At 45.6% G+C, this 25791-nt stretch overlaps 1 protein-coding gene across 2 annotated transcripts in view; it reads right to left on the bottom strand.

Annotated features, from left to right (window-relative positions):
* Window positions 1–6079: 6079 nt before the first annotated feature.
* Window positions 6080–25791, bottom strand: part of LOC119406516 (cobalamin binding intrinsic factor) — a 111059-nt gene continuing 91347 nt past the window's right edge. For both annotated transcript variants that reach the window (XM_037673258.2, XM_049419006.1), the window contains exons 6-8: window positions 14887–15034; window positions 13651–13790; window positions 6080–6173 (exon numbers count right to left, since the gene is read on the bottom strand). In XM_037673258.2, the coding sequence (XP_037529186.1) occupies window positions 6106–6173; window positions 13651–13790; window positions 14887–15034 (356 nt within the window). In that variant the 3' untranslated portion in view covers window positions 6080–6105. The remainder of the gene's footprint in view (window positions 6174–13650; window positions 13791–14886; window positions 15035–25791) is intronic.

Here is a 25791-nt window from a genome sequence, read left to right as displayed (position 1 = left end):
ACTTGTACAAGCCCGTATATAGCCAGGGGCAGGGTGCCACACCTCCCCCCCCCTCCTGAAATTCTGACGGAGGGGGATGTTTTACCGAAAAAAATATGAAAATGAGTGTTTTTCAGGCTTTCAGCAAATGCCTCCTCCCCCCCCCCCTCCCCCCTCGAAAAAAATTTCTGACTATGGGCCTGCTTTTCACAATGGCTTTTTAATACAATGCTATGTAAAAAATGCATAGTAGGATTCAGTTACTGTATTAGAATTCGAGTTTTGGTATCAGCCTTCGTTAAAGTTTCCATTGTGTTTTTTTTTGCAAGGCCAGTAAAAACTGAAGTTTACATTCTTTCAAATTTATTTTTCATACACAAACAAATTGTTTTCAAGTGTCAGGCACCCTCATTGGCAGGTTCGGTCAGTTTATGTTTGTTGTTGTCAAAGTGCACACAACATGCAAATTTTGGTTGTACGTAAAAGAAGTTTGATAATTACCCTGTCTGTTTTTTTTTCCAATTTTTCATACCTTTCTCTATCACAGCAGACAATAAATATTTACTTTTTTTGAAAATCAAGCGTTATGTCTGGCAGACCAGTGTGACTGGATGTGCAAGCCATATTAGGCATTCCTTTGTACATATGCTCGTACATGATGTTGTATATACATATGTATATGTGTGTGCTACTTCTGATTTCATTTCATGATCCTTAATATGCAGCACAAGTGGGTGATGAACGAATTTGAAGCTTCAGATGGACACACGAGGCTTATGCATGGACCACTGCAGATTTCACTAATTCGGGGTGTCTCTCCAACCAAGCCTTCCGTATGCGAAACACGACCTTTGCCAAACCAATATGAAGACGCGTTTGTGCAAAGGAAACAGACTCGGTAGTACACCCCGAATTAATGATATCCGCAGGAACACATGCATGACGCCCTTTGTGACCACCTGAAGCTTCTGTTTCGGCCATTAAACATCACGCGAAATGAATGGTGTACACCCTTCCAACACCCATACGAAAGGGTGTTAATACGAGCTAACACCCTAACACCCCACAAAATTTTTGCTGAACACCCTTTCTCTAGGGTGTTAAATTAACACCCTAATTGAAGGGTGTTGCCAATAACACCCTAAGGGTGTCCGTCTGGCGACAAGCCGATTTACACCCTTAAGGGTGTAAAAATGTTTAGTGTGTACGAACTCTCACGGCGCCCACACAACTAAAAAGAAAGAAAACATCGAAAAAAAAAGGTAGGCTGGGTGTAGACGTTCGCTCTCTTGTTTTTGTCGAAGCTCGAGCGCCATCACGTGACTCTGGCGGAAATATGGAAGATTTTCCCTGTCGTTAGTTTTATTCAGGTGACTTAGTGGCAGCAATATCAGCCTGAAAACCGGAATTCAGGTCGACGTTTGTTGTTTCGCACGGTGGTGTTTCTACACCAGTATCTTGTATCTTAAGGTACACGATATATTATTGAATGTATCGGAAATACAGATACAGATACACGTTTTGCGAGACGTATCGCGATACAGATACAAGATACCCAAGGAGTATCTAAGATACATGTATCTTCGATACTGCCCAGCACTGGAGCGCGAGCACGCTGAGTTTTGTTCGCTCTAAAAGTGGACGAGCCTGTATTTGCGAGCAAATACAAGGCGGTGAGCCATGCTTGCGATAGCGCACGTCGTTCAGCATAGGCTAATCCCAGGGTACTTACAAAGAAAGGAGCAAGCACGGAGCTGGGCGTGCAGCATATTTATGCTCCTCTTTTATTATATGGGATTTCTAGCTCAGTGACCGCAACAAGTGCGCTGTAACTATGTGCATTGAAACAGAGGGGCAAACAAGGGGACAAAGCGACGATCACGAAGAGCTTGCTGGTCAACTGGATCTTGTACATTACTCACGAATTCAAATGAGACATCAATTTTTTTTAGTACAACGACTGGTATTGCAATTCCTCCAGATAACCACGTCACGTTGCGATGAATCTGGTCTTTAAAGATAATGTTAGCTCTGACCTACACGTTCGAGTCGAAATTACGCCGATATGACCCGAACTGAAGACGGTGGAGACGAAAGTATGTGCGTTACTTAGCCCTAAATTGTCCTGTTTCTCAATGCGTGAGTACTCTGCATGAGGAATATATGGCTTAACGGAGGATGTCGTTCTTTAATTTGCGTTTATTTCGTTTTTCATCGAGAAACCGGCTAAAGAAACTTTTGCTTTTAAGGGACAACCATGGCCCAGAACATCTTTCCGTCTTTCACCCTGTTCCATTGGCATGCAGGTGCCAGTACATGGGTTGAATAAGCGAACGATGCTTTCATTTCACCAAAGCAAAATTTCGATCAGGCGGTTCTCTTATAGTACTTGTCAATCGATCGCCTAATTATTCAGTTATTATTCGCAACCAGAATTGGGCTGATTTACCAGTTGCAACCAAGCAAGCCAAATGAGGTAGGCGACCCGCCCTCCTATGTTCCGCGATAACTTGCTTGAATAGAGATATGCGCGCTCAAGTAGCCCTTCTTTCTATCAGATTAGGTTATGTAATTATCTTCTTTCAGTGCCAGTGAACGTATATGGCAAAGCCGCAAGTCTAAGAGGCTACCTAGAAAGGTGGGAATGACATCGATTTCTTTCGCGGACGGCCCTTTGCATTGTCGTGAATATGGCTGGCAAGAATTGTTTAGGGCATATATACAACATCTTCATGTTTTATTCAACCATCCGGCACGAAATTTAACAAAACTGAGAATTCACTCAGTCGATCAATGATTAATTGACTGTCGATTAATTGAGGTAAAACGTTTTAATGAACCACCAGAAGCATTGCAACTGCTCCCCTGCTTTGTTAGCACTACGAGGAAAGAAAATATATCGCAGCACACTGGGACTTGACCGCCATGCAGAGTGAGTTCCTAATAATAATAATAATAATAATAATAATAATAATAATAATAATAATAATAATCAATCAATCAATCATTTATTTAACGTGCCCAGGAACAACCGTAAGGTCTTTGTGCTGGCGCACGCAAAAAAAAAACAAAATAAACAATACAATACAGACTGTTTTCAGAAATAAAAAGAGCAAAAATACGTAGACAAAGAGAAATGAACACAAAAGGGGAGGAGTAAAATAAGACAACACGAGAAATATTGACGAGGAATAAAAAATTAGATTGCATATATACAACTATGTGGAAAGACTGAGTAGGGAAGACTTTGTACATTGTGCCACACTATGTCAAAACAGTGCAAAGCTCGGATAAAAACAATGATTGTGGGCTATGAAAAACGTCAAGACCAAGAAAATTAACATTATAGAGACTTTGTATTCTGTGAACGGTAGAGTGTTGGAAGAAGCAGGCGGGTACATGAAACGGTCTGTTCTCTCTGGTTAATTTACGCGGAATTCGAAAATTTACACAATTGAGAAGTACAGGGCAGGATATGATACCGTGGACTAGCTTGTAAAGAAATAAGAGGTCAGAGCGATTTCGTCGGCAGTGAAGTGATGGCAGTGATAATAATTCAGCAGTATTTGAACGAGATCCAGAGTCATTTTTAGCAAAGCTATGGTTATATATGCTGAGGAATTTTTTCTGGACTCGTTCAATGGTGTTACCGCTGGGTTGAGCAATGCCATTCCATATCACGGACGCATACTCAAGTTGCGGAAGACATATTGCCGTGTACAATTTGTGTAGGGCCATGGGAGACCTGAATTCTCGAGATATTCTACAAACACATCCGAGAGAACGAAGGCCCCGCATAGCAGCACGCTTAACGTGAGAAGAAAAGTTTAACGCGCTGTCAACAACAACACCAAGATCACTGATTTCTTAAACCTTGCATAACGGCACAGAATTGACAGAGTATTGAAATGACACGCTAGATGTTTTGCGAGTGATAGACATGAATTTTATCTTCGAGGTATTCAGAGAAAGGTTATTACCGTTGCACCATTCGGAAAAAGAGCGCAAGTCTGACTGCAGCAAGCGACAGTCGTTAACTGAGTGAATTTCCTGTCGATTAATGGAGGTAAAACGTTTTAATGAACCACCAGAAGCATTGCAACTGCTCCCCTGCTAATAATAATAATAATAATAATAATAATAATAATAATAATATAATAATAATAAAGTTCTGCGGTATGGAGGTAAACTTGTGATGAGAGGCTTCCTATACCCACCCGAATACGCAGTGATGATGCCCCTGTATTACCGGGAATGAAATTGAGAATAAGGCGCCTGGTTTATGCGAGTCTGCTTCCTCAGGTGTGCATCACAAGGACTACAAGAGAGGCCTACAACACTGTCATCTAAAAACAGATTCAATTCTGTTGTAGAAAAATAGGGAGAAGGAGAAGGACAAAAGAGAGGCGCTTGTAGAAAAATAAGTTTTAATTGACGCGTACAGGATGTCAAGTAAGCAGTTCGCCCGAGAGAAACAAATACAAATTAAGTGTACTCACGTAAAAGTCTCTGTGGCATACTTCATCTGTGCAGTACACACTTCCTCAAGTTTCTGTCCCTCGTTGGATGTAAAAGAAAAAAAAAATCACGACTACCGCGTCGCTTGCATCTCGGAGTTGCAGTTGCATATTTCGTAACGTTTCGTTCAATGCAAAAAAATTACCCCACAGTCACCTTCCCGGCGCATGCTTCGCATAACATCGATTCGCATGCTACGTGGGATCTGCCGATTCTTTTTTTTTTTTTGAGCATGTTCAGAAAACGCTGCCGATCGGCAGTTGAGGCTCTTGAGAACATGTGAGCCAAACGTCATAGCGCGACAGGCGGCTTGAAATTTATAATTAATTCTCAAAGTCAGCTCGAAACCACTCGCCCTTCTCTCGGCAAATGATGCCATGAACGCAAATGACTGCGCCATAAACACAAAGTCCGCGGCCATTGGCTGATTTTGAACATTGTGAGCTGCATAATTACCGCGGCCGCCGCAGGATGCCGCCACGTGCCCGCGCGCTCGCTCGCGGTCCCACTGAAGGTAAGCCACACGTTCGAAGAAAATAAAGAAAAGAAAGTGCTCAGGGTCATGACGTGCGCATGACGTAACTTCTTTCCGCCGTGCCACCCCTCCCTGATGAGCTTCCAGCGCACTTGCCGGGACGAGAGAACAGAGAAACCGCTTACTGCGTGCTACAAATCCTTGTAACTCCGCTCGTGCTTGACGGATTCTAAAATTTTTTTTTGTGGCAGTCTATTAGTGAGGCAATAAAAACCTTTAGTGAAGCCGTTCGTAGATTACTCGAAAAAATGTTGCAGGTTTCCTTTAATAGGAATGGACAATAGGACTGATATCGATGTCTGTGGCTGAAGAAACCATAAAACGCCTTGTATGCTACGGCCCTTTGATTTAATATGAACGGCTTGCACTCCACATCGCTCTAGTCGAGCTCTACGGAAAGCCTTTATCGCCGAACACGGTATTAGGACCACTCTCCCTCGTACTAAAGGTGCAGAAGGCTGCAAGCGTGCTAACTGCGGTTTCTTAAATCGCACTGTGCGACCGTCTGTGACAATTCGATGAGAATTACAACATGTCGTGGCTACTCCTGCGTATTCTAACTCTTGACGTTCTCCCATCGTCTTCACCCATTTCCCTTTTACCAAAGGCAGGATAGCCGACTGGGTCAATCTTCTCGGTTTCATTCATTTTTTTTCTGTCTCTATATTTTCCCTTTATTCATCCACAGGAATGCCTTGAACAACCTGGTTAATATTGTTCTTATGACATGATTTCGCTATTTACTAAACACTTCCCTCGCATTACCGCCATCCACGAATGACCATCATTGTAGTGGTCGTCTGTCTATTACTATAGGATCACTAGAAATAATCGTGAACATCCGAGCTCTGTCTTCGCCTATGCGCGAAACACGATTTGTGCCTGAGAAACGGGGCCTCGTTTGACGAACTTTGCCGAATGAAATGAAGCTACAGTCATACAGATAAGCCGCTTACGTCATGATGCATCACAAATGAACTCGGAATAGCTCGGAACGTGCCGCGATGTACGACACGATAAACACAGCACAAGCACGCGATGACTGGTAGAATTAGATTTTATTAGAACGCTTTTCAATAAACTACATGTTTGTACCACATAATCACGTGATCGGAGTCTTTTACAACGTGAGTCCCGATTCCTGCAAGAATAGAAAACAGAATAAAAAAAAGACAATTTGAGCCACTTTCGAGCTTTCTGCGAATAAATACCAGCACAACACAAACTATCAGTATCTCTCAACAAAGAACCAAATGTACTAGAGTTAGTAGAAGCAGAGTCATTCAATGCTTCTTATGGTCACGAAACTGCCGCGTCAGTTTCATATGGAGCCCGCGGCCGCCGCCAGAGGCGCAGCTGTGCTTGAGAGGCGGTGCGAATGGTGCTATCGCTGGGGTTGCGTGTGGGACAGCCTCGGTGTTTGAGCTTTCTAAACTTCCGCAACGGTCGCTTTGCTTTCACGCTTTTACTTTTAGCACTCAGCATGCATAAATACAATCCTGAACGCGTTTTCTGTTTTAAAGTATACACCCGCGAGGAAAAAAAAACTGCTCAAAACATGCGGCTCGCGGTGGTATCAGCCGAAAAAATACAAAAATTCGGGGATGAACAAAAGAATACCAAGATATAATTACGAGTGCCGCAGCGGGGGAATTCTGAATGATTTTTGCCACCTAGGGTCCTTTTACTTGTAGCTAATTCTCAGCGCACTGGTGTTGTTGCATTTCGTCCCCATAGAAATGCGGCCGCCGCGGCCTCGCAAGCTCCGTTCGTCTCAACACTACGGCACTACGATAGGTACAGCTTTTTAACATTTTTAACATCGCCGGAGGTGCTCGTCGAACACCGTGCATTCGCAGCAAAGTGCCAGAGATGCCAGTTGTAAACATAGGCAAAAATACGAGTTGTTACACGGTGCGGTCTTAACAGGGCGTCGGCGATGCTCGGAGCTTTTCACACGACGACTCACGTTGTCGTTTGCATGCAGGGCTTAAAGTCAGGGGGGGGGGCGCCCCCCCCCCCATTTTTTAAGGAGGGTCCCGGCCCCCCCTCGGCAGTCGGACGGTGGCACTGCGGCACCCATTTGACAAGTGCTGGAGTTTGAATTTTTTGGCAGCAGTGCTCTGTGCGGGGAAATTATACTCTGCAATTTTCCGAATAATGATTTAATCGCGAACGTTTGGTTGACGGGGTGTCAACAAAACAGAAGAAAACAGGTATCGTCGTACTACTGAATGCAATTCACTGAGACACTGAACACCACGGGCAACGCCTCCTGAAACCACGGGCCACCACCCTGTTCGACAGAGCGTCTTGGCACAGCATACTGTTTCACGAGGCACCTGAGTGTGAAGCTATCTGCTCGTGAATCAGTAGTGGTTCACCTTGGTATGTTTAGTTTGCCACTCAATTTTCATTCTTTTAGTTGTGCATCACAAGTCTGTAATTGGAACGACTCATATATTTTGCCTACTTTATTAGGCAAGTGGTGATGAAAATAAAATATAGCATTGTCGTGCCTAAGGTTCTGAATTTAGTTAGTCAACTAATGTTCATTTTTTGGAGCTCATATATATTTAAGCCTTTACATCCCGAGTTATTTTTGAAAAATCGTTCCCAAAATAGTTTCACTTAATGCTTGATTGGATTAACACGTTGAATAAATGCCCGAAATGAATAATATATGTACTACTTGTATAGCATTCATAAGCATTTGCTCAGTTCTACAAACAGTTCGCTTCACTGCACTGTGGTCATCGCAAACACCCTCTCTTTGCGCTTATCTATAGCACATATATATATATATATATATATATATATATATATATATATATATATATATATATATATATATATATATATATATATATAGAGAGAGAGAGAGAGAGAGAGAGAGAGATAACTTTAAGCCCTGTTTGCATGGTGGTCGAATTGACGATGAGCGAGATCGAGGTTTGCGCTTCGTGAGATACGATGGAAGTCCTTCAAAAAATTACACCATTTCGACCATGAGGCGATGCGAAGCCGGAGCACTTGCACGATCGCGCTCAGTTGGCGTTCTTTGGGCATGCTACCGACCTTGCGTCGTGGAACGCGAAGAGGAACGCTACGCGCGTCTTGTCTTCCCTCTAGCCTGGCCGTTAATTCTCACAGGGCGAGCGGGGAACGCAGTCGGCAGGCGTGTGAGAGGGGAGCAGCGTAGGAGAGAGGGGGAGGGGACGCGCATGCGCTGGTGCTCATCGCGGCGTTGCGCAGGAGAGAATTTCGGCATGTCTAGCCCGCGTTTCAGAGGAAGAGTGGAAATGGGGAGGGGAGAGGGCGAGGGGAGAAGGTGAGTGGAGAGGGTATGCGCATGCGCAGTAAGGGTGGTCACGCCGCACACCACCACCACCACCGGATTGAACTCCGCCATAAGATGCTTCGCATCTAAAATCCTTGGAGTGGCGTCAGCCTTCAGCGTTGGTTTGTTGCGTTTCAGGGACACGGAGTCACCGTTGATGTTAAAGTCACACGCAGTGACGATGTCCGAGGAGTCGAAATGATTCGCATACACACGTGTATACTCCGACTCAAAGTTAGAATCGCCACGGTCCTGCCGCGGTATGGCCCGCTTCCATTTCTCGCGCTGCTGCTTGTCTAATGGTAAAGAAAACAACGACACCTTTTAGATGTGAAGTATGTTATAGCGGAGTTCAATCCGGTGGTGGTGGTAGTGGTGGTGGTGTGCGGCGTGACCACCCTTACTGCGGATGCGCAAGCCCTCTCCACACACCTCATCTCCCTCTCCACTTCTCACTTTCCCTCCCCTTCCCCTTTACCCATCACCCTCTCCACTTCCTTCTCCCCCATTCCCCTCTCCACTTCCTCTCTCCCATTTTCCTCTCTCCCCTTTCCCTCTCTCCCCTCCCCCTCTGAAACGCGGGCTCTACATGCCGAAACGCTGCTTCGCATCGCCTCATGGTCCCCTTTAGCGGGAGATGGTGGGATTTTTCGGTTCCCTTGTAGCCGGAACAGCACCCCGGCACGCAACATCTGTTGGGCATTCTAGTCCAGAGACAACGTTTCCGCTAATTTAAACATATCATATCCAGCAGCTTGTCTCGCACTGCGCGAGTATTTCAATACGCGGACGGCGTAGACGATCGCCTCTGTGGCGCAGCGGCGGCGCGTTGCGGCATTTTCGAGCAGCGTATGAAGCTCGCCCATAGCGTGACGGTGCAGTTTCGTGACCATAAAGAGAATGACTCTGGTAGAAGTTAGTAAGGGATAAGGGCGGGGACCGCAGGATAAGGGGTGACGGATGTTTTTTTCTGACTGCTAGCTTCTTTGCTGCGGAAAAATTGTGCTTCCTTTGTAAGCATGTGACTTATGTGCACGCATAATTCTGAGAACACACGAAGGCATACTTAACCTAATGAAACCTATAGACAATGACGCTATGGAAGGTATAGGGGAAATTATTTGTAGGTTTTAAAGGTATAGTATAGCAATAATGTCATAAATGGTAAGGAAATAAAGTGGATGAAAAATGAACTTGCCGCAAGTGGGGACCGAACTTACAACCTTCGGATATAACGAGTCCGATGCTCTACCATTTGAGCTAGAACGGCGGTTGCTTTCCCATCCACTTTGATGAATATTTATGTTCTTGCGTAATCCTGGGAGCGTTAGCCCGCGCCACTCGTGGCCATGATGGCGAGTGGGGAACACTTATTTTTTGCCAGTCGACATCACGTAGTACGTGATCTTATTACAAGTAGGAAGATGACCAATAAGCCCTCGCATACTACCTAGGGCATCAAGTCTTCCGGAAAGAGACCCTCGCTATGATTGAACGATACAGAGGGCATTGACTGAGAGCTCGTTTCTTCGTTAACACAACCTAATGAAGTCAACAGAAAACGAAGCTAAGGAAGATATAGGGGACAATATATGCAGGTTTTAGCGGTAGTATAGATTACCGTATAGTATAGACCATCCGTACTACAGATAAAGGCTACAAATAATGTCCCCTATACCTTCCTTAGCTTCATTTTCTGTTGGTTTCATTAGGTTGTGTTGACGAAGAAACGAGGTCTCAGTCAATGCCGTCTGTTACGAAGGTATATTAACAATCACACACGCACACACAAAAATCAATTTTCATAGTTACGATAGAGTTTAGCAAGTGAAAAGAACGGAAATAATTCGTACACGGTGAAAACTTCTGGAACGATTTTATTTTCTCCTACTGACTGCTTAACGATGTTCGCAGCAATTTATAAAGTGATGATTACATGCGCAAACCTCGCCCGTTTTTATGCCATACTCCCTCGCTTCTCGGCTCGCCCAAGAGCGCACAAAGAAAACGGAAATATAAACGAGCTGAAGCGGGCGCTGCACCCATGCGCGTTATTCCGGCGCAAACGAACCGCGGCCGAAAGGAATAAAGGCCAGGATGACGCGCTCCCGACGGAAATGTTCGATCGGCCGCTTCTTCCGCGTCTTCTCCGCGGCGGCCGGAACGAGGCATCTCGCACGAAGCGCGACGCTGCATCACGAGCGTCGCGCGCGCGGCGCCGTAAAGAATATGGCGCAAAGGGCGCGCGCGATTCTCCGGCAACGATCAAGCGGCGTAATCTCACCGCTCGACGGCGTCGCGCGGAATATCGCGACGTTTGTCGTCGCCGAGCGCCAGAAAACCAGTTCATGGGGCACTCGTTTACTGTCGCGGCTCCAGAGGAGAGCACACGGCTCTGGAGACGGCGGGCCTCTGCAATAGAGGTCCCGCAGCCGTTGTTTGGGGGTGGTGGCCGTGCCCTGGGACACCCATAACCGAACGGCTTGTACGCGGTCACGGCGCAGTCACGGAGCCGCGACCGAGCGGTTTCAGACATATCGATCGGATCCATTTCCCACCACCACGACAGCAGTGGGGCGCTTTCTTTATTTTGCTTCACTCGGCCTCGCCCTCTCATCCTCCAACTTTCTTTTTTTCCCCGGTGGGGAAAGGGGTGCCAGCGTCGTTCTTTCTTCGCGCTGCCGCCGTGCGTACATCTGCCGCACTTCGTCGCCCCTCTTCTGCATCTGCGTCCGCCAGGCAAAGTCGCGCCCGTTCTTTATGGCTTATGTATCCATAGCACACCCGCCGAAGAAAGTAAGCCTGGATCGATGGACCCCGCACAGGCCAAACTTTGTCGTGCCACCCACCCCGCGTTGCTCTTGTACGGGCCAGTCGACTGCGCTGGCCGTGCTTTCCTTCCAGCCTCGATCCGACTGCCCGCGTCGTCGCCCACGCGTACGTGGCGCGTGCGCTCCGAAGAGCAGGACGTCTATCCGGCCGCGGCTATAAACGTGAGATGGGCCGTTTCTCTGCTCCATTCCGGCGCTTCCGAAGCGCCGAGAGACGGCGACGACCTTGAATGGCGAAAGGACTCGATCGGGTTTTTTTCGTTTTTTTTTTTCTTTTTGTCCACATCGCCGCTGCAGCGTCGCGAGCCGCTCGTCCGCTTCCTCTTCGTTCCTCGACCGTCGGCGCCTTCCCTTTCGGCCTCCTCCGTTTATTCTTTTATTATTATTATTATTGGGCTCGCTTTTTGATCTCCGTAGTTCTTCCGGTTTCCGAACGACGCGCGAGCTAGTTGCGGTGTGTCTGCCGCTGTGGGCCCGCGCCTGATCGCTGTTTTTCTCCAACACGACTGTTATGAGGAACAATACGAATCGATGAACGGGATAAAAGCAAAAAAGCGAACCTTCTTTCCAAGGTGGCACACGGCAATCAGAGCAGTGTTTCTGGTGAAATGGTCTCGATCCAAAGTTCGATTTGAGGTCCCTCGGCTGCACCCTTTCCCGGTCGTCGTGCCCCCCGTGCTTCCATTTGAGCCCTCGCTCTTCCCCGCTCTTTTCTGGTAAGAGTGGGACGTCGTTCTAAGGTGCCGGCGGTCGTTGCGGGCATACTCTATGGGTCTCGTATGTCGCCATCTTATGATTGGAGGCAGCTGTTTTATCGAATGTCCTGCGACATTTTATTTCTTCCGCAATCTGTGCGAAAGAAATATCAGCTTCCTCGAGACGAATTGTTCAACACTCCTTTCAGCGATTTAAGGCCTCCTATGAATCGAAAGGGCCCCCGTTCCATTTGTCTGTTATTTATTTATTTTCATTCCTCGGGCACGCCCATGGAGGAACTCTTGCCACGATTTCACCTAGCTGTTTGAGAGTGTTTAACTTCTGAAAAGCTTGTCCGATCCCGAGCGCTATATATGGAAAAGTCATCTTTCAGAAAACGCGAATGGCGGTAGTCAGGCTATTTGAAACGACGTTTTTTGCCTGATCTGCATGGAGCCTCTATGCTGATTTATGTAACGCCCAGCCGAGTCAACGTTTCAACGATCGGATTTTCATGCTACAGCTTGCGATTGTAAACTCTTAAAAAAAAAAGAGGGAGGAGCAGTAAAAAGTTAGTAACTGCAGCATTCATTATCCCGATGTCAACTAGAGTAGTAAATACGGCAATGGAAAATCTGGGCAAATTATAATTTCTTTATTGTGGTGGAATAACAGTTTTGTGCCTCGTCACGGTACACGTATATGCAAGCAGTATGGTATAAGAATCTTGAGTCTAAAACATCGATTATATGTCTGAGTTCATGGCTGTTCGCCGCTACAACGTGTGCTGCCCCAAAATAGGCTTTTATATTGCCTTCAAGTTGCTGTTTGGGTATATGTCGCCTAGAAGCGAAGAAGAACAAGGCAATGCCGTTTCCACTACGACGTCTCATAGCACGAGTCACTTTGGGACGTTAAGCCACAAAAACCAACCAACCGTACCGTTTCGTTTTATTTTTTTTTTTTAATTTCAGCTTATGGTTTTGCAATAAATGCCAACGGTACACTTAAATCAAACTTGTGTAAACCTATTGTTGAATAATTCTAGTTCATTAGTGTTAGCAACCGTACCAAGGAGTGGCTGTCAAGGTAGAAAGGTACTAACTCTGTATTATTACTATTCCCCTGCAGGTACTAAATGGGTAAGCGTCATGGTAGTAATGTTACTAATGTGGCAGTTACTACCTGCAGTTGCTACATAGGAAGTGAATGTTGTGACAAGCATTTATTACCTAAAAATTAGTAAATACTATCCCCCTCCCACCTCTCGGCCTTCTTTTTTTCGGAAGGTGGCCGTGTGGCCTGGAATCGTACACCAGCAACCAAGCGCGCAGTAGCACTGCGCCGTGGTCAGCCACCCCGGCGGGTCTTTCCTTTATTTCATGCGTCAATGCCTAGTACACAAAGTTCTGAAGCAAGCCGCGAGTTGTCCTGCGAAAAAAAAGAAAAAAAAGAAAAGAAAGAAAACAGAAAGCTTTTGGCGAGAACTCAACGCTTGTTTGCAACATCTTTCTGAGTAGTTACCCAGAAAGTTTCGAGTCAGGCCAGCTTCTAAACTTTTGTTGACATAAGAAAAAAAAATAAAACAAACCAATTTACGTGAAAGCTGCACGATTGTTCGCAACGTCAGCGTAGGTTTTCTCGGTTTACGTTCCCTTCTTCCGCAGCGCCGTTACATGAAGCGACCAATGTCGATGGCAATTCTGTGCCGAAGTCGTTTCGTGTGTCCATGTAGTGGCGTCAGCACTTACCGACGGACAACGGCGTTACGAGCCCCGTGGCGAAGTTCATAGTGTGTGCCAGCCAAAAGTGGCCCGTCTCCACGTCGCGCAGCACTCCGGACAGGGAGATCACGTACGGACCGAGGCTGCTGGCCGTGTCATATTCGAACCTAAAAAGAGGTCGTCGGGTGCGGGATCAGCGGCGCACACGCACTGCATCGAAAGGGGGCCGGCATGCCATTAACATTCCCTCCTGTTTGTTCTGCGAGCGCATCAAGGACGGCAGGACTCGGCCGAACTTATTTATAGACTTCAAATTAAAATGTGCATCTTTCAAGTCCGATTTACGTTTGCGAATGCATTCCATGAATTTGCATCGCGAACGCAGACCACTCCACGCATCTGTTATAAATGATTTGAAACTTTCGGCCGCTACAATGTTAGCTTCAGATGTAAGGGTACCTCCGACTCAATATTGATGCACCGAAGTGAATACCCGATAATTAAAGAGAAGTGAGTCGTCTGAAGTGAATTATTGATTCTGACATACATTACAAATGAAGAGGCACTGAGCGTGGACAGCTTTATACGAAACTTTCGTTTGATCTTAAGAAAAGGACGGACAGGTGGCGAGAAATTCGCCATAAGATTGCCGTAACCTTGATTCGAACACAAAACATGTCAATAAGGATCCTAATTATAAATAGGTACTATTTTTATCGGCTCTCGCATCACGAACATTAGCAGGCATTCACGCACAGGCGCGCAAACTAATAGAAAGCTTTCGCGAGAGATATAGACATCACGTGTGAGATTTCCTTTACGAAAACCGTTTTGTCATTAAAATGCAAATTACCGTTGTATCTCGTCGAGCAGCTGCAAGCGATAATCGACTGCACGGCAAATCCGCGTACAGAGACGGCACAAATGGCAGAAATGCTAATTGCACTCGGCATTCGAGGAAGCACCAATTCACAAACATTTCCGCACTCCTTACGCCGGGTCGCGCATAATCTCACATCACCAGGCTTTGCATCCACGACGAACGGTTTCTTCCGCTCTAATCCACCGGAGCTCATTTCGACAAGAGGTTTCATTTTCGGTAAGGGCAAGCAACAACCGTAACGCTCTCCGACACGTGCGTCGCGCTGAAATTCGAATCGCTGTTGCGTATGGCAGCTTTTGGTAACACTGAGTGTGCGATTGTCACGACCACCCATATCTCAGGGCATGCGGCGTGCTCTGGCACTGTTCGTTAGATCGTACCTGAATCGGGTGTCCTTTCTTGCTGCAGCCTTCATGACGTCAAACACTGTGGCGTTCCGGTGAACCCACACTGTGGTGCTCGACCGATTTGTGGCGTCGTCTCCGACCCAGAGTGAATACCACACGCTAACTTCTCCTGGTTCTAACACTGCACAATAGAAAGCAAAGTGCGAGCCATGATACCGCGAAAACAGCTGATCAATACATTGCACAGCTCAATTAGTTGAGCATAGGATGCGTAATTCGAGGGTTGTGGGTTCGGATCCGACCGACGGAAAGGGTAATTTTTCGTCCACTTCAATTCATTTCAATTTACGTCATGGTTACAATACTACAGTTAAAAGATAACAATTAATGTCCCCCATGCTTTCCTTGGCCTAATTTTCTGTTGGATTCATTTGGTTGTGTCTAACAAGGAAACGCGCCCTTAGAAAAAATTTCAATTCTTTCGTTCAGTGCGAGATAGCTACGTGGTGCGAAGCAATTTATTTACGCCACACACGGATCATAAGTGTTTATTGTAGGTTTTGTTTTCATTTTTGCATCCCATAAAATTAAAATTACGTGTTTTACAGCGTTGAAAGCGACGGTAACCGCCATGAAAATGTCACAAGCTAGAAATGTGAAAATCTCCACCTTTATGTTAAGCTCGCTCTGAAAATAGCCCAATGACTAAATGCGCGAACAAGTTCTGCGCTCAAAAGTGCTTGCCATTCATGCTTTGTTGCTAAATGCTTCATCCTTTTCGTGCTCCTATTTTTTCTTATTGCTTGTTTGAGTTATTCAGAATCGTTGTGAGGCGCAGTACTTGCAGGTTAATGAGAAGTTATGACCATTTACACTATTTGTTCTTCCCAGTCAGCGAAAACGTTAATATAGGCATCGTCAGCCACATTTCAACTACGCCCATCCAACCATATCTTTCCGCACTCTTACTCGGCCTCAATATAATATTCTTCACGTTATAGCAACCATATGCACAGATAAACTGACAACTAAGCTTCACAGGGAACCGACCTGTACACATTAGTGCCTTCATTTTGAAAATATAATCATACAAGACAATGCGAAACGACCGTTCCCTATAGTCAGGTCGTTCTATTTAAGCCATCTGCTCATTCAAAAATGAATTCGCTCGTAACTGTGAATAATTTAGATGTGCACTAAACAGGCAAAGATATCCCCACGCAATGGGACCTGCATTCGCTTGGCACAAAGTCACCACCTTAGAAACCGGTGTAATGCCGGAAACGCAATCTGCTTGGTGTCTCTTAAGCTCTAAAACAAACAGACCATCTACCTACTGCGGTTGTCGCCACTGAAATGAACGCCGTTGTAATGTTTGCGCACATGAGCAGTTCACAAACTGCCGTAAGTAGAGTCTCGAACTCTTTCTTAAAATTAAACACAGACTTGCGACAGCATTGGCGAAACCTACATGCTTCATTTCTGTACGTGTCATAAGCAATACAATGATCAAACCGAAACTACATTTACGTTGATGTTTAGCAACCGCAGCGCGCTTGTTTTTAGATATCCTCAGCCTTCACTGTCAAAGCAAGTCGTAAGTAAAGCCGCAGTACCGTAATATGGTTTTAAAACCAATCCTGACCGAGGTCCTGAATGTTTCATAAATAATAAGTTCAACACTCTCCATTTGGTCATAATCAAAAGAGCGGGAAGCGTTGCTCTTCTTTTTATGCAGCAACATTAATCGTGCAATTGTTACTACAAATGGCAATAAAGTCAAATATGAGAGCGCTTGCAGATTATTGAGTCATTTACCGGCCCGTCATCAACAAAGATAACGTTATCGATCTTTAAAGCGACCTGCATTCCATCACAAGAGGACAATTCTTGCCAAACACGACTTAATTTTATGGCCTCTAGCTATAACGTTATCAAATCTTTATAGAACAAAATGCCAGTTGACTGCACTGATTGTACATTTCTGGACTTTGCAATAACCTTTGACAAAGTGTCCCACCAACCGTTGCTTTATGAACTCATTTCATCAGACATTGATCCAAATATCCTGAAGGATGTTTTACTAATCGCACTCCATATGTCATATAGCAAATGCTTCTCTCTCGCACTCCTATGGAGTTAAATTTGGCGTTCCTGAAGGTTCAGCACTAGATCTGTTACTCTCTTCAAATAATATTAATGAACCTCCAGATAATGTAACCACTTCCATAATGCCGTTTGTTGACGACGGTGCCCTACACCGTAGAATAACCAATGAAAGCGATAAGGGCCTTCTTCAAGCTGGCGTTGACTGTAATCTTACTGGCGTGTAGCACGTGGCTAATGATCATAAACTTCAACTAAATGGAAAAGCATGCCACTTTTGCGTTCCCTTAAAACCTTCTAAACTTTTATTGCGATAAAAATTATATGGGCATTTCCGGCCAGTGTTGGGCAGTAACTAGTTACTAGTAACGCGTTACCGGTAACTAGCTACTTTTTTCACTAACTTGTAATTGTAACTAGTTACTTTTAAGTTAGAGGAACTTGTAACTGTAACACTGTTACTTTTTTACACAGTAACTGTAACGGGAAATCGCGTTACAGTTACTTTTCCATATCCTCTCCACCTTTCACCTTTCCACAACACCGCTCCCCAAGCAGTTTGGGAGAGACTAAGTTCACGTCCATTTTTTTTTCGACATATATTCTTTTGGTCACTTGAGCTGCTAGCTCTGCTCTTGGTGCACCGGTGAATCATTGGGACGCCAAGTTTAGTCTCCTTCGTCCGAGGATCCGAGCTAATCGTGTTTGACAGGCGGCTAGAAAGCAGCAGAACGCAAAACGGTTGAGAGCCAGAAATACTGTGAACTAGGGAATAATTTTTTTTTAAAACCCCTTTGGAACTGATTGTAAAAGGTTAACTCCGTCTCGCAGTTTTTTCTCGCCACCCAACTGCGTTCGCGAGCCAGCGTCATCGCATTGTTTAGGTCAAAGCTATGTCCAGCAGTGTTCAAAAAGCTCTGTTCTAGAACGCGTTGCATGAGCTGCTTTAGCAATATCCCGTTTGTCGATCCTGTCCTGCCCGTTTCGCCGATGGTAAGTTGCGTCGCAATCCCCGCATCGTGCTTGTCTATTTTCACGAACACATGTTCCAAGGAGAGCTTTGCGCCCAGCGGACACACAGAGCTCTCCGAACAGGGTCTGATACACCTTGAACAAAGGAAATAGACCCAATGGACGTTGTCTACACTCGTGACGCACTCCCCGTTCCGCTTCGCATGAGCTTCTGGGTATCGCTAATAAACGTCCTAAGATAATGCTGTCGTTCCAGTGCGTCAACTACGCTTTCCACTTCTAGTGTCCAAGGACATTCATTTTTATTATTTGCAAATAAAGTCCATTTTCACCAACGGTGCATGAACAAATAAACTGATGCAACGAAATGGGGCGTACACAAAGAAGGCTGGTGTTGGGCCACCTCTTAGGCTTCCTTCGTCTAGGGTTTTGCCACGTGCAATTTTGATTACCCGCGCATGCCTTCGTATGTTTTCATTAAATAAATCTTAGCATTTGGTTTGTGATCTATTACATATTTTGTACAGTAACGGAAAAGTAACGACGTTACTTTTCAGAGTAACTTTGACTGTAACAGGTTAGTTTTGGAAACTCGGTAACTGTAACTGTAACAGAGTTACTTTTTTGGCTTAGGTAACTGTAACTGTGACACTGTTACTTTTTACTGGTAACGTGCCCATGACTGTTTCCGGCGCGTTTATGCCGTCGGCGTCGGCGCCGCCGTGATGTTCCTTATAAAGTCCAAGTTGATAACATCGCCCTGCCCATCGTATGTTCTGTGGGCATGTGAAAGCGTGCGAGCGCAGTCGACGATCAGGGCTCAAGCGAAGAGGAAACACGCCGGCTGCTTATCATCGCGCGAAAAAGCCATTGGGTGGGGGTGGGGGGGGGGGGGGGGAGAAGAGCCATGCGTGGCTCCGACAGGGACTACGCACTTTTCACTACCGGGCGTGGTCCGCCGAGCTTTATATTGAGAGGCATCATGAGACGGCTCATACCTTTGTACGTGTTGTTCTCACCGATCGGTTTACGATGAAGTGATAGCCAGCACGAAGGTCGCTCGCTTGCTGTAACAGCCGTGTTTTGTTGAGTGATGCCAGGTTTTATGCGAAAGAACTCGGCTGCTAGCCTTACTTCGTATAACATTCCCATCTGTTGCTATTGCATTTATTGCTTCACCCTTGAGGCGAATGAATGAGTGAATAAACTTTATTAAAAGTCCGGGCGAGGCTGTGACTTTTTTACTGTGACTTTTTTTACTACACTGCAAATGGTGTCACACTCGAACATGTTTGTAGTTATAAATATTTTGGTGCTCATAAAACCCAACGGTTGTACTGATGATAATTCGCGAAAACGCGGTTTCTCTGGAGCCGACGTTTTGACAAGCGGACTCGTCTTCAAGGCTGCACCGGCTTTTCTTAGCGCGTGTATGTATATGCTTCGCACCCTCTCCTCCAACTAGACTTGCACACGTTACAGAAAATAAGCAACCGCTTGCAATTACAATTACTTCCTTTAAAAGGTAATGTATTACAGTGGCCAATCACAGCCCCATAAAAGTAACTGAGGAATTACAGAAATGTAATCGATTATTTTTGCGTTACTTTCCTTCAAAATTTTATTGCCTTAACACAATAACAAAAGTTTACTCAAACTACAGCAAGCTATTGTGGCTTGCATGGTAGATGAAGGCTGGAGGCTTGTGCGAAGGCTTCTGTGATATAGTGTTACACGTTGTTAACTTTCAACGGGAGTTGTTTTTCAAAGGTCGTCGTCGCTGATTCTTTCACGTTTCCTCGTGAAGAGGTCCGCTGCTACACTGAACACTCTCTCAATGCATGCGCTGGAGGGAAGGGCGGTATTATAACCTAGGAACACCTTGCGCAGTTGCGAAGTGCTTCGATGATAACATCCATGCCCTCTAAGAAGCGTCGCGCTTCGCTGTTGCTAGCGCTCGGGTAAGGCGTTGCAGGTAATGCCAAGAAAAAGGTGAAAAAAAAGGCTCTGTAGGGACCCTCCGTCTGACAGGAGCGGCCGCTTATTTTTCGGGACGAGAACTGCCGTAGAAAACTGGTTAACTCAATTTTAGGGAAAAAATGTAATTGATTACAAGTAATAAATTACAATAAAATGGAATTGAATTACCCAGAACGTTACAGTTTCGAAAAAGTTCTCGATTGTATTACAAAATTACAAGAAAATGTAATTGATTACAAGTAATCGATTACTTGTAACGCGTTACGTACAACTCTGCCTCCAACTCAAACAAAAAAGAAGGAAAGGAAAAGGGCTCTTTCCTCCTCTTTTGTTTGGGTTGGAGGAGAGGGTACGAAGCATAAACAAGTACGCGCTAAGGCAGGCCGTTGCAGCCTTGTAGAAGGTAAGACCGCTTGTCGAAACGCCGGCTCCAGCAACAGCCCGTGTTCATGAATTCTCATCTCCTCAAGCTTCCGTCATCCCCTGAACTTCTGCCAACTGCTCTGGCATTCTCGCATGACTTTCTCGTCTAACTGTTCTTGTCTATTGTGCCAAATATTTGCCAAGGAACCACGCGCCTTATGTTACTGCTATATCAAGGAAAGGAGGAGAGAAAGAGGAAAGAAGATAGGAAAGTAAAGAAAAAAATGACGAAGACTTGGACACACACACACACACACACACACACACACACACACACACACACACACACACACACACACACACACACACACACACACACACACACACACACACACACACACACACACACACACACACACACACACACGCGCGCGCACGAACGCACAAAGAAACGCTCATAAACGGGTGGCCAGATCCATTTGGTCCATAAGGGCCAGCAAAGCTCGATGGGCCTGGTTGCGTAGAGATACACAACCTCTCGGAAAGAGGTAATCATCAATGATCGCGCACTTAAATCCGAGGAATTTATATTCCTTAATCAGCAAAGCCTGCTGCGTAACAAACGGGGACAACAAGCTGCACACAATGGACTGTTCACACGCCCTTGACGATATAAGCGTTCGCGCACCAATGCAGAGCCCACTCTTAGTTTACATAACAGTGCTCTGGAACGACGAGGCAAGCCACGACCACGAACACGGGGAGGGAACGATCCGTTCGCGACACGCTGGTCTGGGTGCTGCTTTAGGAGGTGGCGGCGTATAAGCAGACGAGCGTTGTCCATCATAGACGAAATTTCCGGGCTGTCACAGTCATCATGATTACAAGATGAAGCGAACCGATCAGCCTCTTCATTTCCAGCAATGCCCGGGTGCGAAGGTATCCACTGGGCAGCTAGGGACACCCCACGTGAGATAATTTTGTCGGCGGATTGTATGATACTACATAGAATAGGGCTGTCGGCCTCTTTTCCAGTAAGTCTGCTAAGGACACCACGAGAATCTGTAGGGATGACGACCTTAGATGTAGGTAATCCTTCTTGCACGTACTTAAGGGCGACATCAATCGCTGCTAATTCCGCAGTCACCGATGATGATGGGTGAGGTATTTTAAACACTCGTTTGATGTCTGTCGAAGGACAAAATGAAGCTGCAGAAGCACCTAGGTCGTCGCTGCGTTCAGATGCGCCCGTAAATACTTGAACGTCATCTCTGAATTCTTCAAATAAGTGCGACTGGGCTAATTGGAATAGTGCCGAAACAGGTTGGTCACACTTTCTGCGTATTTCTATAATTGACAGATGAATGGGGAAGATACATTTGCTATGCTCTTTCGATGTTGTCACAGAGGTGATTTTGTCTGAATTGCCAGTAATGTCAATAAACAAAGCCGCCATTTCCCCATGCGAGAGAGCAGACGCCCAATCAGCCTATTAACGAGTGCTTTGCCATCTGGGGCCCGGTGCATACTCTCGATATGATGTAACGCTCTCTGGTCAGCTTGTAGCCTTGGGGCAACTGGTGTGCTTCAGTGAGTAATGGAATACATTGGGCCTCTCGAAGTAAGCCTGGCAAGGCATACATCAAGCAAGAGAGTACAGATGATTGGTACACGAGAGCCGGCTCTAACAGCGTCGTATGTAGAGTTCACTCAGAGTCGACAAGGTAGCTTTTTCCTTAAAACTTACATGCGCACTGCTAGCGTCACACTGATGAAGCCAACTCCTGGCCTGAAGATTTGGTAATGAGAAGAAAAAAAAATGCCGTCTTTCACTTTTTCACGATATTTTTTTTATTGCGATAGCAATTATATGGACACAGTAGGCTGATTTTTGCCGTCGCCGTCATGTCCCGGATATGTATATGTATGTATGTATATATATAACAAAGGCACAAAGAAAAATAAAGCAGAACAAAAAATTCCGAAGCACCCGACCGGGGATTCGAACCATCGACCCCTCGCTCCCCAGCCCGCAGCCTTAGACAACTCAACCATGCCCCATGCATGCGCCGGCGAAATAACGGCGGGCTATTTATGTACACCATTTGCCGCTGGCGGTAAACAAATCTCGGAGGAGCTTGAGCGTGTTTTCTATCAAGCAACGCTCCTAATTTTCTTTCAGTTTGAAAACTGCCCTGGAGACGCGCACGACAAAGTGGCCCTTTTCTGTACCCACTCGTGATGTGGAAGGAAGAAGAAAAAAACAAAGAACACCGGGCACACCTTACATCAGATGCCTCCGTGTGGCAGGCGACGCAGGAGGTCACTCCACGCGCCGCAGTTTAAAAGAAAAAGAAATATCTAAGAGCGTCTGATTGTCCATTGTCGACACTTGCTGCGCGTTGCTCAAGCACAGGGACGTAACAACTGCGACAGTTGTTAGTTCACGCTTGCCCTGTGCATGCCTGTGCGTTCTTTTCGGGCGTCCTTCTTTGTGCTTCAGCGGTGCACTGCAAGTATCGAACTGCTTGTCGTTCTTTGTGTGACATTCCAATTTCTTGCTCTCGCATTCATTGCTTCGCCCTTGCGGCGAAACTGTGACTTTTTCATAACCAAAACTCTGTCTGGAATTTATCACTCAACCTACACACTCTTCAGCGCTCGCTGACAACACAAACAAGTTATCTCGTCCTTTCTACCGAACTATACTCGGTTACAATGTAAGAAAAAAAAAAGTCACCTCCACCGACAGAAACGCGGCGCGCCTGTCTTTCACCTGTGAAAGGCAGTCGTGAAAGGCAGTCGCTCGAGCCCTAAGTACTTTTTCTAGGTCAATGTAAATACTACGCATATCAGGAGTTACAAATTCGTCGTTACTGCCTAAAACGTCACGCTTGGCTTAGCAACGATGTCAGAATCCCTGACGAAATTTACAAGGACGTTCAAGTTTCCGATCTAAAACCAGCGACGCAAACGTGTGTCTGTATGACCAAAGTCAACTATCTGAAACACTCGAGAAGTGCTTGACGTCACAAAATGAGTAAGCGCTGTTGGATCGAGCACTTATGCAAATTCTCTGACGATGGCTGTGGGCGGCGCTGACATTTTATCTTAGGTCATAACCGAGCGTAATGCGCTTTTACATTCGTTTTTCTTTTTATTTGCCGAAGAGAAGCACAGAGAGTGGAATTGCTTTCTCTCCTCCATTGCTGCCATAAGAGACGAATATTCGTTCGAGTCTCCCATAACCGACCACTTCCTTAAGTAGCTGCCGTCGGTCTTGTTGTTCTTATCGCTATCTTCACTGTTCTGTGAAATCTTTTGCATCCGCTCCCTCTGTAACGCTCTGTTTACGCCTTGAGGGCATACTAATAAATAAATAAATAAATAAATAAATAAATAAATAAATAAATAAATAAATAAATAAATAAATCCACAGTCCACACCGCCAGACCGTAGTAAATGTAAAACCATTACCTTTTCCCCTTTCCACACCATCACGCACCGTAATTACTACTCTAACTCAGTCGGCGTTCAACCCGCGTCGACTGACTTAAGGCAGTGCTTTTATTTGCTTTTAATCGTGGTCAGAGTTTTGTTTTAATTGTCCTCACGTAGTGCGTTCAGCTACTTGCATAGTAACCTTAGGACAGCATCACTAGAGATCAAGAAACTTGCGTTCCTCAGGTACGTATGATCTAAACGCGAAGGCGTGTCGTCTGCCTGACCCTCATCCCAATTCTACCTCACCTCGCACCTGAAAGTGATACGAAACCTCGCCGTCCGATCGGTTGCGTCAGAGTAGACGAGACAATCTAGTGTTACACTATACAATATGGTGTACCTCGACACTCATTCACTTGCATCACGTCGTGTCATGTCTCGTCTATGCATTCTTCATTCATCCCACGAGAAAGCCAGTCAGCCAGCCACGACAGACACCGGGCTGGTAGGCAAACAGGCATTCGCGTTAAAAAGATAAACTTCTGTAATCGCTGTACGGCTTCTTCCTCTTTACTAGAACTTCAGTTCGAAACACGGTCAACTCCCCGTAGTGAACCAGACGGCTTGGTGAAAGTGGAACGAAATTACAGAAGCTACCCTGCAGCTATCACTGGCTTGTACTCGAAAGCGCATGCTGCGACGGTGGAGCAGACGAAGTGTCAAGCCTTGTTTACTGAAAGCCGCAGAAGCTCAAACTAACTGCAACTCTCAAAGGAACCGAAAGTTAGTTTTAACTACTTCCTGCATGCGAGTCCTCTGCGTATACAAAACGGGAGCTCACTATATGGCTTACGTGTGTAATGAATCATGCTAAACCCTACCCATTAGCACTGCTTCGCGAACAATATTTACCTCCGCTATGGCGGAAACTACCGAGCGGAAATGGGCGTGAAAATAACAGGCGTGTAGTATAGCACCATGCGTTGGAATAGCTACCATGAAACTGCGCTTTAAATCTACGGTAATATGCATCGAGTGCTCGAGATAGCAGGAATCAACGAGGCTGCGGCGCGTTTAGAGTTTGCAAAATCATAAGGTTTGCAACTGACGTGTTAAAAAAGCAAAAAAAAAGGGGGAAATTGAAGTTAGAAACATTGTAAGGGTGATTGTTAAAGCTTAAGCTAATAGCGTTTGAGCACCACGCACAGACACTTTAGTGCGTACCACATACCTTGGGAAAGAAGGCATAGAGAGGCTTCATTTACTACTTGCAAACATTTTTTTCAATATATTTAGAATACGCTACCGATCAGTTTCCAAGGCTCCCGTGAACATATCAGCCATATATTATCGCACTGCATGCAACAGGAAATGTGTAATTTCGTTTCAAAAACGGCCGAAGATCGCTGGGTTTCTTCTCAGCAAGCTAAAGTACGCAAGGCTAAAGGACGAATCGCAAGGCTAAAGGACGAAGGTGGCCCGATGACTTGAAGTCTCGAGTTTCATTTGTGTTTGTATTTTCATGGTCTCAAGGCATACCGTTTCACGTAAGGCGCTGGATTTGCCAACGCCCCCGGAAGCAAAGACCGGATGACCTTCCGGAGAAAGAAGTGTCAAAGGAGCAGCGTGCGGAATCCCCGACGTGTTTGTGGTTTTACTTTTACGCCTTCCAACACCAGTGGCGGAATTGGCACTGATTGTGTGGTTGACTTAACTGTGACTCGGTTTGATGCGGCTAACGCGATGGATGCAGAGCATCCCTTCCCTTATGATACTTCGACGTTATCACCCAGCATTTATCTGTTAGCTTAGCCAAACTATTTATTGGAGCGCCTAAATACGGCTTCGATCAAAGCTACGGACTGTCCAATGTTAATATTTTCGGCGTCCCATGCATGAGAAAGGTGGGAACGAGCCTTTGACTCTTCAGACACTCTGCGCCCGACAGCTGACGCTTATCAGCTGCGTTTGTTCTGGGATTTCTTTCTTTCTTTCTTTCTTTCTTTCTTTCTTTCTTTCTTAATCAAGCGTTTATTACACTGAGCTCTAGTTGTGGCGACCAATTATTTGCCT

The sequence above is a fragment of the Rhipicephalus sanguineus genome, chromosome 1 (genome assembly GCF_013339695.2).
Source record: "Rhipicephalus sanguineus isolate Rsan-2018 chromosome 1, BIME_Rsan_1.4, whole genome shotgun sequence".
Classification (NCBI taxonomy): Eukaryota; Metazoa; Arthropoda; class Arachnida; order Ixodida; family Ixodidae; genus Rhipicephalus; species Rhipicephalus sanguineus.
This window is presented reverse-complemented; position numbering and strand designations above follow the sequence as displayed.